Source organism: Podarcis bocagei (genome assembly GCF_964188305.1).
Source record: "Podarcis bocagei genome assembly, chromosome: 10".
Lineage (NCBI taxonomy): Eukaryota > Metazoa > Chordata > Lepidosauria > Squamata > Lacertidae > Podarcis > Podarcis bocagei.
Window position 1 is genome coordinate 63879426 of NC_138135.1, and position 16067 is coordinate 63895492.

Here is a 16067-nt window from a genome sequence, read left to right on the forward strand (position 1 = left end):
TGGGAAGGAGCAGGAAGATGGAGACAGAAATGTCTCTGGAAGCGGTGCCTGTCCTCGGGGGGCCAAAGCAGGGAAATTATAGCGCAAAAGAGAGCAGAAAGGCCTAAACCTCTAAGCCCAGCCCCTTGGCGTGGATGCATATTGTCCCTCTTCAATTATCGACTGATAGTTTGAGGAGAGGGTGATAAGATTCCACCCCAGCTGGTCTGCATGGATCATTTATAGAGGGTGTATGTGTATGTCTTTGTGCGTTTGCTGTGGGTGGAATGCCACACCCCCCCTAACAGGACTGGGCGATAACTGCAAGCCAGAGTGATGGGGGGCTTGTTGAAACAGAGGGAAGAACAAGCTGTATCACAGCTTGTTTCTCCCTCTGCAGCAGTATCAGGGCAGACTGCAATGGCGGTTTCACTCAACAGTATATCGCTGGGGAAACATCTACCACTCATGAGTCCCAGCACCCAGCTGCTGCTTGTTTTCCCCTCAATGCACTGGGCGCTGGTAGCAGAGGGACTCAGGAGGCGGCAGTTTCACCAGCAATATACTACTGAGTGAAGCTGTCCTTGCGATCGGCCCCTAATACCGGTCCTGGGCGATATATGGATATATAGGCCAGGCCCACCCACTCCAGCTCATGGGCAAATGCATCCCTGACTTACAGTAGCAATCTGAAACAAGCTAAGCCTTAGTAAATGCTATATTACAGTACCTGGCTGCATCTAGTCCATCAAAATATGTTATTTAGGATAACTGGCGAGCTGGTTCAGGATAACTATATCCTAGTACTGAAAGGTAAGAAGATACAAAGGACACAAATTCACTATATAACTGGCACGTTGTCTTTCCTATCCGGAACGATTCAAAAATTGCATCTGCGATCAAACCTCAGCAGGCATGTTCTTTAAGATGCTCCTAAACATTGCTGCAGATGAAAAGTATTGCTGCTTGCTAACTTAATATCAAAACCATCTCTTTTCTTTTGACAGAGGATTGTTGACTGAAAAGGCAGCCCCTGTAATGAACATTATTCACAGCATCTTCAGCCTCATTTTGAAGTTCCGTAGCCAGTTAATTTCTCAGTCGTGGAGTGTCGATACCAGCAAACAAATGGCTGTTCATCCCAACTTTGGCTTAATGCAGCAGTCTTATAACACGTTCAAGTACTACTCCCATTTCTTATTCAACGGTAAGACTTCTGTTGTTGCAAGGGTGGGAACCTGGGGGCTGTCCCCAAACTCCCCATCAGCCTCTGATAGCATGGTCGATGGTAAGGGATGATGGAAGTTGTAGTCTAGCAACTTCTGGCGGAGGGGCAGAGTTTCCCCAACTACCGCATTTTTCGTCCTATAGGGCGCACCGGCTCATAGGACGCACCTCGGGTTTTTTTGGGGGGGGGAATGAATAAAAAAATCCCCCCCCCGCTGCCGCCCCAAGCCTTGCGCACACCTGCCCGAAGCACGGGGCACCCTCCGGAGGGCTCCCCGTGCTTCCGGCGACAGGCTGCCGCCCCAAGCCTCGCGCGCTCAGCGGGACCTCCTGCCGGGCGCACGAGGCTTGCAGACGCTCGCCCGAAGCACGGGGAGCCCTCCAGAGGGCTCCCTGTGCTTCGGGCGATAGGTTGCCGCCCCAAGCCTCACGCGCTCGGCGGGACCTCCTGCCGGGCGCGCAAGGCTTACGGACACTCGCCGGGGCTGCAGGCTGCTGCCCGCAAGCCTTGTGAGCCCGCGGGAACTCCCACCGGGCTTGCAAGGCTTGCGGGCAGCAGCCTGAAGAGCGAGAGGGGTCGGTGCGCACCGATGCCTCTCGCTCTCCAGGCTTCAGCGAAAGCCTGCATTCGCCCCATAGGACACACACACATTTCCCCTTCATTTTTCGAGGGGAAAAGGTGCGTCCTATGGGGCGAAAAATACGGTATATTGTGATGGTTAACTGGTGATATTTCACGCCTGGTCCTAGTCGTGACTGTGTTCCTATTTTAAACCAGCCCTCCCCAACCCAATATGCTTCAGATGTTGTTTGACTGCAGTTCCTGTCAGCTCTGGCCAGCAGGATCAATGTCATGTCTGAACCAGGCCATTGTGTAAAGCTTGCTTGATCTTCGACAGGAAGAGCAGCACCTATAGAAGATAACATAGGTTACCTTACATTGGGGTCAGGCTACTTGTCCGTCTTGCCCAGTATTTGTCTCCTCTGGCTGGCAGTACTCTCCAGAATTGCAGACACAGCTCTTTAACATCACTAGCTTCCTGGATGCCAGAGATTGAACCTTGGCCTGTTGGCATGTAGAGGATGTGCTCTGCTATGGTCCTTCCACTCGGTGTTCTGCTTTCAGTCCTATGTATGTTTGCTCAACAGACCTTGCAGCAGTTGTAAGCGAAATCTGTAGAGCACTGTGCTTAATAGAGTTTGTTAGCATGGGCAATATTTACGCTAAGAGAGCAGATTCCTAAAGTGTTCTTGGTTGGAACCTGTAAAAACGAATAGGCTCAACTGAAATGAAACCTCTGCTAGGACAAAGAAAAGAGGGTAGCAGCTTGCGTACCTCATTGAGTTTGTGCACACTGTTAAGAGAGGAATATCAGAGCGACAGAGATTTGAGGCTGACCCATCTGTATATCTCTTGCCATATTAAACAAGTGTTTTATTTTCTCTTCTTACAGTAGTAACTAAGCTTGTAAACAGGGGGTACCAGCCTCACCTGGAAGATTTCCTGTTGCGAATCAACTTTAATAACTACTACAAAGACAACTGAGCTTTCTTAAAATACATCGCAAACCAGTGATAGAAAAGACTCAGCTACGTGTTTTCATTAACTGGCACACTGAAAGCTGCCAGTGTCAAGATGCTTCTGTAAAGAAAAGCATGCTTATCAAAGACAATTGAAGGATAGAACGGGATCCATGGAAAATATCATCATAACTAGGAAGATAACGTCATTGCGCCCTGCTTAGCATGGTAGAAGTTTTTATTCTCCCCTGTGCTGCAAAGCATGCTGCCAAGTGCCGATACAGCAATATGTGCATTAGTGTAAATTTGTTAATGTGTATATTTTTCCTAGTAGCATTGTGAAATCTTCTCATGTAAATGTGTAAGAAATAAAAAGCAAAGCAGAAACCTACCACTTGATTGTCAGCAGTGTGTATTACTAACATCACACTCAGGAAGCAGATTGAGAAGAAGAGCAGCAACCCAGTGGAACAGGAAGTAAAGCACAGCTAGTGATGGCCACAGACTCAAGGCTATAACTGGAATGAATCAATCAGTTTATTGGTGTACAAAGCTTAACGGCCTTATGAAATCTGAAAAAAAGCAAAATGCATATTCTGAAAATTGAAGGAAATAAAGCAACAAAGGAATGTGATATAAATTGCATTGCATAAACCAATTCATGGTTTAATGGAATGCACTAATCATTGCATTGACAACAGCAATCAGAGTTAATGACATTGTCTCCTAAATTCCTCCAGCCCATTTAGTTGTAAAACCCAAATTCTAAATTCTAGCTTTGGTAACAGCACTTTTATTCTCTCTAGGACAGTAGGGTAAGGATTTTGCGGCCTCCATTCAGCTGGGCAAAGCATACAAAGCTGAGCAGATATCAAGCAACAGTAATAAACACCCCTACCCACTTACAAAACACACAAAAAACTAGCTTGGTTCTTGTGTGCAATCCTTTTGCCCAGGAAGAAAATGGTGGGGGAGCGAGATGTTCATCCGAGCAGCACAGAAAACGGCTGGTTTTTGCCAGGAGGGGAAATTCCATAAACTTTGAAATTTGGTGCAACTATTTGGAGAATAATCAAAGAGAGAAATTAACTGGTGGGGAGCTGTTGCACTGCTAAGGCACAGGTGACACATCTCTACTGTCTTGCCTGTTACTAAGCAAAGTCTTTAATTTTACTTCTCTCTTTTTCATCCTCTCTCTTTGCATTGGGGTTTGATGGAAATATGGGTGTGTTCCTAGCTAATTTGTTCTACAGGGGACAGTAGAAGTATATCTAGGATTATGACTACACTAAAATATATGTTCCTTATTACTGAAATGGTTTTGGCAAAAAGGGAGGGGAAGGGGGGACTACGTCTACTGAAAAACTAGAAAGACTTCAACAATCAATCGCAGAAACTTCATTTCTTAGATCAGTCAGACTTGCTACTTGATTATATGTTGCATACACAGTGATTTGCTACTAAGCGGTTGACATTCATAGTAACACAGGGATGGTTTAGTACTAAAATTGCTGCAGAAAGGGAAACGAACTCTCAAGCCATCTCAGGCTGAAGAGTCTGACATTGTTACAGCTAAGTACATTTTATCTTGAGTTCACTAAATAGCAGTGAATCAATATTACTCCATGTTTTCCAGTACACACCAGATACCCAACCTCTACAGCTGTCTTTGGGATGCCACATCCCGTTGAGATCCGCCATGCCGCAGTTACTGAACCACCACCCAGAACCGTAGAGCTCGCCAGCGCAGCTGTCAAATGCCTCATCGCCCACAAAACATGGGCCACAGTCGTCATTGTCACTATCAACCGCACTGAAGAAATTGCCATCTTGATTCTCAGAGGGTTCAAGCCCTCTGAATGCATCTCCTAAACCAAGAAAAAAACAACCCTAAATTTTAGTCTCATTAATTGCCTGCATCAGGGCATTTGGGGCAAAGAGAGGCAAATTCTTATTGGCTTACTGGTATAATTTGTTTTACTTCAAGCGTTGTCCACAGTACTTCTGCTTTTATATTTTTGGTAAAATCAAATAATTCTAACTGCCATAACCCTGGGGATGTCAACATGACAACACACCAAAGCAAATACACACGTTTTTCAAAGAACAGCAGGCTGTTCTTGAAGCTTTTACAAATTGTATTGAACTCCTTGGTGATTTAACACACCTTTTTACAATCTTAACCACGTTGCGATTAGGAGGTATCAGTCTAGAGCAGCTGCCATTCTCCACTTGGCTCTGAAACTGCCTCATGGTAACTAAAATGCCCTTGCAAAATATAGTGTGAATCAAAGTATTTGCTTCAACGCAGGCCTAAATTTGTATTGTTTGGTTATCTGAAGAAAAACAACAAGAAGAGTATGGGCTGAAGGAAGTGTGGGGAACCTTCAGTCCTCCAGAAGTTATTGAACTACAAGGCTCATTAGGCTGAGCAAGCATGGTTATTTAAGGTTGATGAGAGATGTAGGGAAACAACATTTAAAGGGCAAAAAGCTTCCCGCACATGAACTGAAGGTGTAGAATTGGTAAGATGTCCCTTATCAAGTGCCAGAACCTGTGCAGCATCTAAATGGAAGCAACTGGAATAGTCACCTTTACGATACTGTATACCCACTCTTTGTTCTCCCCCCTTTAAAATAATCGTATAATTCTTATTTTTACCAAATATAAAAACTTTGAACAGATAGAACCCAACTGGGGCCATTGCACTCATTGAAGTATTCCCTTTCCATTTTTGCCCTGCAGACCATCTCCATTTTCCACTGTGTCCTGGGGAGGGGGTTCCCAAGATCATGAAAGCTGTTTTTCTAGGGGGTGTTATTGGGAGGGGAATCAGCAAAAATTACCTCTCCCATTAGAAGAGGCATCCCCTGGATCAAAATCGATTATGAAAGTGAAGTTGGGTAAGGACCATATATGAGTTGCGTGTACATTTCCCCTTTCCTTTGTATTAAAATTACTTTCAATTGCAAAATGTACCTATACTTCTTTTGACTTATTGCTAAAATTATGCTTATATCCAGCCACTACACACCTATCTAAAGGCAGCTGTATTTATTTAAAACCATGAATGCATTGCTACCAGGCCAGAGTGCCTCTAAGTGGCTACAATGGCTCTGGAAGGTTAATCCTGCCTGAGAAGCTGCTTCAGGAAAATCGTAATTTTATTCCAGGGGTGCAACCCACCAATAATGCCTTGGTTTTCCAGCTTACTTGGTTCTGGATCCGATTTTGAGATATGCTAAACAGGTAAACATGGGAGTTGTTGCACACATCACTGAATCTCTTACCCACATTCCCTCTGTATTTTCCCAAAGAAAGGCGGTATTTTTCATCTTCGTTGCCAATTTCGAAGGTCTTGTATACAGCATAGCCTTTCTTCCCTTCGCAGTTTCTCATGTCCACTCGGAGCTCGCATTTTTTGTCTCTCTGGTGGGTCAGAGCATAAATGTAGACAAGCCCTAGCCAATGTTCAACTGGAAAATATAAAATTGCATTTTCATGTATCCATCGCCAACTGTACATCATCTTGAATGCAAGGAAATAAACGGCTGCAGTTTTGAGAGCCACAACAGTTTCTAGCTTCCTACTTTCTACTTAGGGACATGGGTGGCACAGTGGTCTAAACCACAGAGCCTAGGGCTTTTCGATCGGAAGGTCAGTGGTTCAAATCCCCGCGATGGGGTGAGCTCCCGTTGCTCAGTCCCAGCTCCTGCCCACCTAGCAGTTGAAAAGCACGTCAAAGTGCAAGTAGATAAATAGGTACCACTCCAGCGGGAAGGTAAATGGCGTTTCCGTGTGCTGCTCTGCTTCGGCACAAGCGATTTAGTCATGCTGGCCACATGACCGGAAAAACTGTCTGCGGATAAACGCCAGCTCGCTCAGCCTGTAAAGCAAGATGAGTGCTAAAACCCGAGAGTCATCCGTGACTGGACCTAACAGTCAGGGGTACCTTTACATTTATTTTCTACTTGTGCGTACATGGGAAAGGATCATAGCAGAGGCTTTTGAATGTGGAAGGTCCCAGGTTCAATCCTTGCCACCTCTTGAAAATAATCAGGTGGCAAAATGGGACGGGGCAAAAGACCTCTGCCTGAGACCTTTGAGAAATGCTGCACATGTAGGTTGGTTGTTGAAGTCAATCAATAAGATCCATTTGTGCACATATTGTGACGTCTAAAGGTAAGTCCACAGATCAAAAGATTTTAGTTGAGGGGAATAATTTACTTACAATCAACATGGCCAAATCCTTCTTCGTATTCAGACATCCACCTCCGAAAGTTCTCAGGTCCACCATACACCCCTTGTCCGTTGCGTCGCTGGATAATAGTCCATCCACCATCGTATCTCTTTTCACAGAATGCCTAGAAATTTACGTTGGTAGGTAACTGATCTGAATTATAGGATCCTAAACACAATTGACTGTCAAAAGTGGGCAAAGGGAGCCAGATGGCTTTCCTTAGGAGTGCGTGAGCTGTGGCACCACCATCCTGGCACTCGCCCATCAAAACTCCTGCAAAGTCTGACCAGAGACAACAGGAGTCTAGGGCTCACCTGTATGCACAAAGGCAGGCCTTAAGGTAACCTGAGGCTGTTTAGGACTTTTCAGGTTAGTATCAGCCAGAATCTGAAGCCAAAAACCAATAGGCAACCAGTGAACCTGGTGTTGGGTCGGTGTAATATGACTCAGCCATGCTGCACTAACCAACAATCTTATGACTGTATTTTGAACCAAGTGGAGTTTCCAAAGTGTCTTTAAAGACACCTCTATGGAAAGAACATTGTAACCAACTTGGATGCAATTAGGGTATGAGTCAGAATTGCCTTCACCAGGAATGGCCAGACCTGGCAAACCAGATGAAACTTATAAAATATGGCCACAAACACAACTTGAAAATTCAAGGACAATGGTGGTTCCAGATGTGCACCTAAGCTGCACCCTTGACCTTTCAGAGGAAGTTTGGAGACAGGTTGTACATCACCTGCCAGTTCTCTCAATTGACCGAATTAAGTTCTCCTTCCCCCCTGCCAATACCAGTTCCAGACATTAGTTCAAGTTTCCAATGCCTCTCTGGGATCAGATTATGGAAGTAAGAGTGCCATCAGTATACAGGTCCAGACCTCCAGATCATGCAAGTGTTCAGAAGACAAGGCGTTTGTAAAAACGGGTGCTCTCAATAACACTTCATCATAAATGGAACCTGCGGCTCAGAATGTAATTGTAGAACCATACCTTACCTCAAAAGACTTATGAAAATGCTTTGGTTTGATCAGGTAAACGCCGCTGGGGAGAGATGCATTGGCAGCAAATATTGCTGTGCAATCAGGTCCTGTAATGGAAAGAATGAGCAAGGTTGATGAGACTCCTGCGGCTCAGAATGAGTGAACAGTGAAATGGAGCCCTGGAATTAAGGGCAGAAGCCGGTTGGTAATAAGGCGGAACCTGATGGAATAAGGGCAAAGCTCAGTGGTACCTGATGAGAGTCAAGAGAAGTGGGTGGCTGGGCTTAGGGATGTGTAAATCTGCCAGTTTCAGTTTCTCTGGGTTTCTTCCCATTTTGAGTTCAGTTCTCTACATTTCTATATCAACTAACAAAATTTCTTTTTAAAAAATCCTTATGAAAATGCATCAGCGTTTAAGTGTTAATTTCTCCCAGTATGCACACTGATATGCTGTTTTGCCTAATACATACATTTTAGTCAATCCATTTCCCCCAAATATAACCTATAATTGCATGCTATTTTGCTAATACATGCTTTTATGCACACTGAACCTTAGCGTATGCATTTTTGCACAAATTACTAGGCACTGCAAAATTCATAGAGTGCAATTTTCAAAGGCTGGATGTGTTTCAGTTCCTCTGTTGTTTTAGAAATTGTGGTTCACCTTTATATGTGAACTGAAGATAAATTCTTCCCCATCCCTAGCTATGCTTGAGGGAAGTGGGGTGAAGCAAATGACAAAAATTACTAATTGCATCCAATTATATAAGTACCTATTCTGGTATGCATATGGGTTATTATGAGCCAAGCATGATTTGTTTCAGAAACATGGAAATTCATGCATTCAACTGAACTTCCAAAGACTCTTCCCCGATAGTGTAGGTTTCTCAGTTAGAAATATATTCAGCCAATGTGTGCAGAATCTCCTGCCAGACTTTCCTGTTAAAGATGCAAAGTTTGGGGGTGAAGCTAGCAAAGATGGAGACACTGGAAGCTGAGATAGCATGAGTGGGCCCAATTCTTCCTCCATGGGTTTTCCAATGAACACCCAAATAAGGTTTAAAGTTTGAGAGACCAGTTTCGTAGCCTCCTCTTGCTCCTAGTTTTTCAGCTGTCACTGTATCCAGCTCGGATAAGATCACAGGCCCAAATGATCCACCTTGTTTTCTTAAGGCCAATAATACTTAAGCAAAAACCTGAGCCAGGAATTTTGTGAATTGGCCATATTTTGTCTTACACCCTGACACAGCCTGTGTGAATTTCCTCCCTGGTCCTTGAAGGATCAAACAGCGGCACTTAATTTCAGAGTGATGCAGCACATAGGAATAGCTTCCATTAAGTGCTGTTAATGAAATGAGACTCATCTGCAGCAGTACATGCAGAGAAGAGTAAGAAGTCATTCTCCAGCTCTTTTCCTTCCTTATTACCTCTGCTATCAGCTGCTTTTCTGACTGAAGTGTACATCAATGCGAGGAATAAGATCTCTAGCCGCCAATGCTTGCAAAGGCCATCAGAACCACCAAAACACTATATAACACTTAATTAAAAAACAAACAATCCCGCCCCCCACTATGTCACATCTTGCCCTGTTTTTCGCAATAACCAAAGTCTCCTGTGTTTTCACCACTTAGCTTCCTCTTAAAACTGGTTACAGGAAATAAAGAGGCTCTGCATTGCAGGGGTTAGGCTAGATCAGTGTTTCCCAACCGGTGTTCCCCGGCACACGAGTGTGCCGTGAGACACCGGCTGGTGTGCCGCGAGATGCCTGGAGGGAGGCGGGCGAGTCGGGCGGCGAGAGGCGGGGCGGGGGCGGCGAGGAGAGGCCGCGCCTCCTGCTGCTGCCTGGCGCTCCTCCTCGCAGCCGGCAGCGCTGCCTGGGCGCCTCCGCGCGACTCTGTCTCGCTGGGTTTGGTCTCCCAGCAGAGACGGGTCACACGCGCCCCTCCCTCCCTCCCTCAGCCTGCGCGGAGGCGGATTGAGCGCAGCTGAGAGGAGCTGCCGAGGGAAAAAACGTTCACTTTTGTGCGTCCCTCCCGGCGTGACGCTGCGCGCTGATGTCACGGGGCGGGGCTTTAATGGTGGTGTGCCGCGAGATTTTTTTTTAGTACACAGGTGTGCCGTTGCCCAAAAACGTTTGGGAAACACTGGGCTAGATGACCCCTGAGGTCCCTTCCCAACTCTACAAACAATTATATGACTCTCCATTCAGTTTCTTTTATAAGACATCTGAAGGCAGCCCTGTTTAGGGAAGTTTGTGATATTTAATGCTGTATTGTTTTTAACACTCGATTGGAAGCCACCCAGAGTGGCTGGGGAAACTCAGCCAGATGGCTGGGGTATAAATAATAAATTATTATTATTATTATTATTATTATTATTATTATTATTATTATTATTATTATTATTAGCTATTGTGAATCAAGGCCCTAGTCACACACTTTATCAAACAGGGATGTACCCCCACATTGTATGAAAATAAGGTTAATGATCATTAAAATATGAACAACAACAACAACAAAACACCTACCTTGAACTGCCCGCCGTGGTTGTGCCTGCAGAGATCAAATTATGTTTATATTAGACCGCTGGAAACACTACTGTTGTAAAAATGAAATTTTCTAATTTTACTTATGTACAAAGTTAAAAACCATTCCTGAGTCTTCATGCAAAAACATCTCCCCCCCCCCAACTGCTGTACAAAAGTTTATATTTGAGATAAGCAGACCTTACACCAGTGCTGTCTTTCATTTTGCAAAAAGGTGGAAATCTGCAACTCCCTCACACCTTTTTGCCACAGGACTGCTCTCCTCTCTCTCTCTCTCTCGCCTTCCCCAATCTGTGGCCCTCCAGGTGATGTTGGACTCAAATTTTCAGCAGCACAGCCAATGGCCAGGAAGCTGTAGTTCAACAGCTGGAGGGGGTCAGGCTAGGGATTGTTGCTCTAGCAGTTTCACCTGGAGGACAGCCGGCAAACTGAGTTTTTAAAGGGGCATTTCCAGATGAAAAGAAGTTATTTCCACTCCAGTTAGGTAACTTGTGAGGCAGTCTTCTTTATCGAAGACTGGCATTCAGAATAAACTCCTTCTGCGACATTTCCTCTGATCCATTCTCTGCTGTTTCCATACTGCCAGAGGCTTCGCAGCCAGACAGTAAAAGGGAGGCCCAGTCAAAGAAGTAAAGCGTCAATATTTGGTTTTTCTGCTTCAACCTGGGGTGGGGAATCTCTGGATCGGGGATCAGCTGTGGTCCTCCAGGCCTCTCTATCCCACTCTATCTCACCCTCCCTAAGACACATCCCCTCTTCCCAGACCACCCCCTTCCCCAGGCCTGTTCCACACCCTCCTCAAGTGCCTCCACCTTGCTGGAATGTGTCCCTGAACCATGGTAATGCCTCCTGCTTACCTGGCTAAGAGCCACGTCCTTTGCTCTACCTACTTTTGCATCTGGCTCCAGTCCCAGAAGGTCCCCCACAACAATGTGACCCTCAAATGGACAAAAAAATCCCCTGCCCTTGGGCTTCAACAAAAGTGGCAATGTATTTGTTTATTACCTTTGTCCCGGCTTGCTGAAAATCCAGAATTAATAAAAACCCCACAATGCTCTTGATCTGGAAACACAGGTTCATTCTCGTAACTGAAATAAATAAATAAATAAATAAATAAATAAATAAATAAATAATAATAATAATAATAATAATAATAATAATAATAATAATACAGTATAGCTATTGCTTTCCATAGCAAAGTTCAGCTTATATTTTAGGAACCATAGAATCACTACAGCACATATTTGTGGTTCCCAGTTAGCTAAGTACTGCAGGCCCCTTGTTTTTCAAAAGCCAAGCCATGGACCCCTTTTGAAAATGCTGATATCTCTGTGGTAGCTTTTGGTTAATTTACTATGGCAGTTCCCTAAGAACAGGGTTGGCAGTTGTCGGAGGAAACTTGGTTATCAAAATACGGGTACCTGAATGTCTTGCTCCTTATGGCAAACATACACAGTTTTAATCTGGGGGACGGGGACAACATTGGGGGGAGCTCTAATTTCGCCTTCCTAGTGCCAGGATGGAGAGCTGGTCCAGTGAGAGTCCAGGCTGGTCCAGTGAGAGCTGGACCATAAAGAAGGCTGACTGCCGAAGAATTGCTTTTGAATTATGGTGCGGGAGGAGACTCTTGAGAGTCCCATGGACTGCAAGATCAAACCTCTATTCTGAAGGAAATCAGCCCTGAGTGCTCACTGGAAGGACAGATCCTTAAGCTGAGACTCCAATATTTTGGCCACCTCATGAGAAGAGAAGAATCCCTGGAAAAGACCCTGATGTTGGGAAAGATGGAGGGCACAAGGAGAAGGGGACGACAGAGGACGAGATGGTTGGACAGTGTTCTCAAAGCTACCAGCATGAGTTTGACCAAACTGCGGGAGGCAGTGGAAGACAGGAGTGCCTGGCGTGCTCTGGTCCATGGGGTCACAAAGAGTTGGACACAACTAAACGACTAAACAACAACAACAGTGCCAGGGGGGTCTAAGGCAAGCCAGCAGCTAGGAACCAGGAGCCATGAGGCCAGCAAGCCAGTCAGGACCAAGGAGAAGTCATAATTGTAGGGGAAGCTAGTTGGCAAGAGTCAAGGATCAAACTTAGACTGAAGTCAGAGGCAGAGGATCAACCTGGAAGTGGGGATAAGGAGCAAGCCAGAGACCTTGCTGCTCAAGCAAAGCTCAGATAGAACAGGAAGCTCTCTTACAATCCTTCCAACTCAGGTGAATTCAGCAGTGAGCATGAAGGGCAGTCCAGGGGCTGGCGGTACATTTTAAATGTGGCACATGCTGCTCACAAACTCTCCCATCACATTTAAATTAGACCTATGGTAAAAACCCCAGATTCACAATACTATATCCACAAGGAAGATTTCTGTCAAGGAAACAGAAGGAGAGTCACTAGGGGACATTAATGGCAAGTGAATAAAGAGGGGCAGGACATCTCCATTAATTACCAGAATTACATGTTTATAAAAAGAATCAGAGGGATGCTGCAACTATCACATCTAGGATCATACAGAAGCGTTAACCTCATTTTGTCTCTGAAATGTAAGACTGGTCATGGATCATCCAGCAACAACAGAGGCAAATAACAGTCATGACTGCTCTTAGAACATTTTAGTTATAAATTTGCTGGTGTGATGAGTGTCTGTGCATGCCTGTCTGGTCGCCGATTTGGCACAGACAATGCGAGTTACACTGCGTCAAGAACTAAATGGGGAGAGGAGCAAGTAAGAGACCAGATCCTATGTATTTCTCTGCAAACATGTAATCCACTTCCCACTTACCTGGAAGTAAACTAGACAGAACACAATGGGACTTACTTCAGAGTAGGTATGTACAGGATGGTGCTATGAAGTTCCTTCTCCCCAATGCTAAGACTAAGAATGGCTATTAAACAGGAAAAACGACAGACAGCAAATACTCTCCACTATGCATAAAATCGCTCCAGATTCACATTAGCAGAACAAGATTTTTGAACAACCCCCCCCCCCACAAAAAACCCCCACACACAACCTTGTTAGTGAAACCTTTGTCTCAGGTCCACACCCAAGCACACTTGATCACCTTTCCAGTAGGATTTCCAGAAGGGGAAGGCTGTGTTACTTTGCTGCTACAAACCCAACAGAATGTCTAACGGCAACTTAAAGACTAACAAATGCATTATGGCATAAGCTTTTGTGGACCAGAGCCCACTTCAGCAGATGCATTATCCTAAATTAGCAGGTAAAATTGGCTGGGTAGGCAGCAGGGGGAGGAGCGGAGAAGGAATTGAGGTTATAGTGAGGTTAAAGGCAAACACAAAAAGTGAGGTTATAGGTAAACACAAAAAGTACAGACTGTGACAATTACATTTAATGTAATTGTCACAGGCTGTACTTTTTCTGGTTTCCGCTAATCTCATTGTTTACAACCTCTACCTCTCTCCCAAAGCATCTGTATAGACCTGCCAGTTTAGCCTAGCAACATATCTGTACAAAAACAAATTCCTTAAGTAAATCTTTAACTTGGACCCAAACTTAGTCAAGCTTAGAGTAAACGTACTGGAATTAATAGAGCCGAATAGTTACAACTAACTTCAATCCCATTGGTTTCAATGGGTCTACTCAGTGCCTAAATCTGGATCCAAACAGTCTCCCAGGTAGTTCCACAAATTTCTGTTGTTATTTCCCCCAGTAGATGACAACATATCTCTTTCTGAGACAAGCAGCTCCCAGATATGGTACAGATGTGTGCAAAGGAGACCCAATATGCAATGATTGCTCTTCACACACAATGCATTTATGGTTCCAGTAGTAGATAGGTAGCCGTGTTGGTAAATATATGGCTAGAATGAAAGGAAATATGGCTAATTGGAAAATACGAAGTTTCTACTTATGTGCCATTTCTGATCAATGTCTCTTTATGAATAATGGGGCGGGACCATTTGTTGCAAGGCAAAGGTACAAATGTGTAAATAATTACTGATATTTTAATGCTGATGTCCAATTGTATTTCATTGCATCTGGGACTGCAGAAGCAAAGGGGAAAGGGCCTCCATTGGGGAAAAGAGCCAACTGCTATGCTGGCAAAAATGCCAACAAGGGAAGATCAGCCTGACCCCAACTGCATATAAACACCCATTCATAACTCACCACCTATAGAAATGCTCTCTTCCCATCTTCTCTCTTTTTTCCTGCATGTCATTGTGAGCCTGATTGTCAGTGCCTATCTTTCTCTCTTTAAAAAAACGACACAAGCCTTTTTTGGGAGACAATCCTCTGAAAAGTGGGGTGAAATACAGTAAATAAGTAATTAACAAAGATCCAGAAACTTCAGCATTGGATTTTTCAGAAATATCATGACTGTGAGTAGTGAACATTTTAATCATTTCTCGGATTTCTTAGTCTAAAAATAACACGGTACAAACTTTTAATATAAGCATGGTCAAAATAATTTATTTTCAATGAACACAGCTCAGCATAATAGATTTCAGATTTTTCCTATTATTTGCAGAATGAGGAAATGTCCACAACATCCTTCAAAAGGTATAGAGTGCAATACTTAAAAGTACCATAAAAAACATTCATGCGGCGTGTTTTTATTGATAAAACTGGATAAAAAGTAAGTAATTTTGATTGTGGGCAATAGGTATTCCATTTACAACAGCTGAGCTGAGCACTGTTTTTTAAATTTAAAACTCTACATAAGATCCTTAGAAGCCACAGTTAAGATCTGCTAACAGCAAGAGCAATTAATAATAGCCCTATTCATTTGTGTGTACAGAACTCTAAATTAAAAGCAATAAAAGTATAGCAGTTGTTTGCAAAAATTCCTGCACCTGCCATTTGTCAATAACTCACATCAATGTATTTTTATTTTCCAACTGCTAGTCTACGTGTACATTATAAGGCAGAAAGATCACGATATGTGAGAGGTACGTTGACACTCCAGTACATTCCTACTGATTTTAAAGGGATACTAACTGTAAAGAACAGTCCTTGGGACTACAGTCACAGCCATCAGGATGTATTGGAGCAAAACCTCTTTTAACACACCTCTGAAGAACAGCCATGTTTTCATGCAGCTGTTTCGCTGAAGCTGAAATAAGCTAAAGTTAAAATATAACTCAATTGCCACAAAAGGCAAAATGCGCGAGAACGGAAGACTTTCCATGAGGTAGCAAAGTTGTTTACATAGGAAATAAATAGGTTATCTGAGATGCAAGAGTGAAAGCATACGTCATTTGAAGGCATTGTTCAAATACAAAGCAATTTATACATTATACATTTTGGCAAAAATTAACCTGTTGACTCATGCTCTCTACTGTCAATGCTGAACACCTACAGGAGGCAGAGGGAAATTGTTTCCCCACTATTCCAACAACTGGTGCTGTCAGCATGGAGCCTCTTTTTGTGGGATTGCATTAACTATTCTTGATCCAGTAAATCAAACTGCACGCACAGACCCAGAATAAGAGTCTTGAACCATATGCTTTAGTATGGCTATGACCCTAACTGAAACCAGGCCACTATATGTAAATCATTTACACTGAAACTAGTTTTCTTCTTCATTCCGTTTTTTTAAATATACACCATCAA

At 43.9% G+C, this 16067-nt stretch overlaps 2 protein-coding genes and 1 long non-coding RNA gene across 5 annotated transcripts in view; 2 read left to right on the forward strand and 1 right to left on the reverse strand.

Moving 5' to 3' along the window:
• Positions 1–3118, forward strand: part of TUBGCP6 (tubulin gamma complex component 6) — a 35938-nt gene extending 32820 nt beyond the window's left edge. Inside the window, exons 25-26 of the mRNA XM_081211398.1 lie at positions 987–1186; positions 2661–3118. Coding sequence (XP_081067524.1) covers positions 987–1186; positions 2661–2752 — 292 coding nt within the window. The 3' untranslated portion in view covers positions 2753–3118. The remainder of the gene's footprint in view (positions 1–986; positions 1187–2660) is intronic.
• A 21-nt stretch (positions 3119–3139) lies between these two features.
• LOC308596582 (angiopoietin-related protein 5-like) lies at positions 3140–14757 on the reverse strand. 3 transcript variants are annotated; one of them, XM_081211830.1, is made up of 8 exons: positions 14622–14757; positions 11501–11583; positions 10478–10502; positions 7966–8057; positions 6959–7091; positions 6018–6203; positions 4371–4595; positions 3140–3299 (listed from the first exon to the last, which is right to left on the reverse strand). In XM_081211830.1, exons 1-8 carry the CDS (start codon positions 14671–14673, stop codon positions 3265–3267), a joined length of 831 nt encoding a protein of 276 aa, XP_081067956.1. In that variant the 5' UTR covers positions 14674–14757; the 3' UTR covers positions 3140–3264. The 3 variants fall into 3 exon arrangements, with proteins under 3 accessions (XP_081067956.1, XP_081067955.1, XP_081067957.1); XM_081211829.1 differs by lacking the exon at positions 3140–3299 and having other exon boundaries at positions 4196–4595; XM_081211831.1 differs by lacking the exons at positions 3140–3299; positions 14622–14757 and adding an exon at positions 14032–14139 and having other exon boundaries at positions 4196–4595.
• LOC308596626 lies at positions 14195–16066 on the forward strand. The gene is made up of 3 exons (XR_014012580.1): positions 14195–14209; positions 14631–15910; positions 15947–16066. It is a non-coding gene; the product is annotated as an uncharacterized lncRNA (long non-coding RNA).
• Position 16067: the final 1 nt, after the last annotated feature.

Bases quoted from the DNA above. Each gene is read 5' to 3' on its own strand.
- LOC308596582 (XM_081211829.1), bottom strand. From the start codon at position 14,673: ATGACATGCAGGAAAAAAGAGAGAAGATGGGAAGAGAGCATTTCTATA. The intron at 10,503-11,500 runs GTAATAAACAAA...TGATCTCTGCAG, and splicing joins TTCAGCAAGCCGGGACAAAG to GCACAACCACGGCGGGCAGT. The intron at 4,596-6,017 runs GTAAGAGATTCA...TTCTTGGTTTAG, and splicing joins AAAATACAGAGGGAATGTGG to GAGATGCATTCAGAGGGCTT.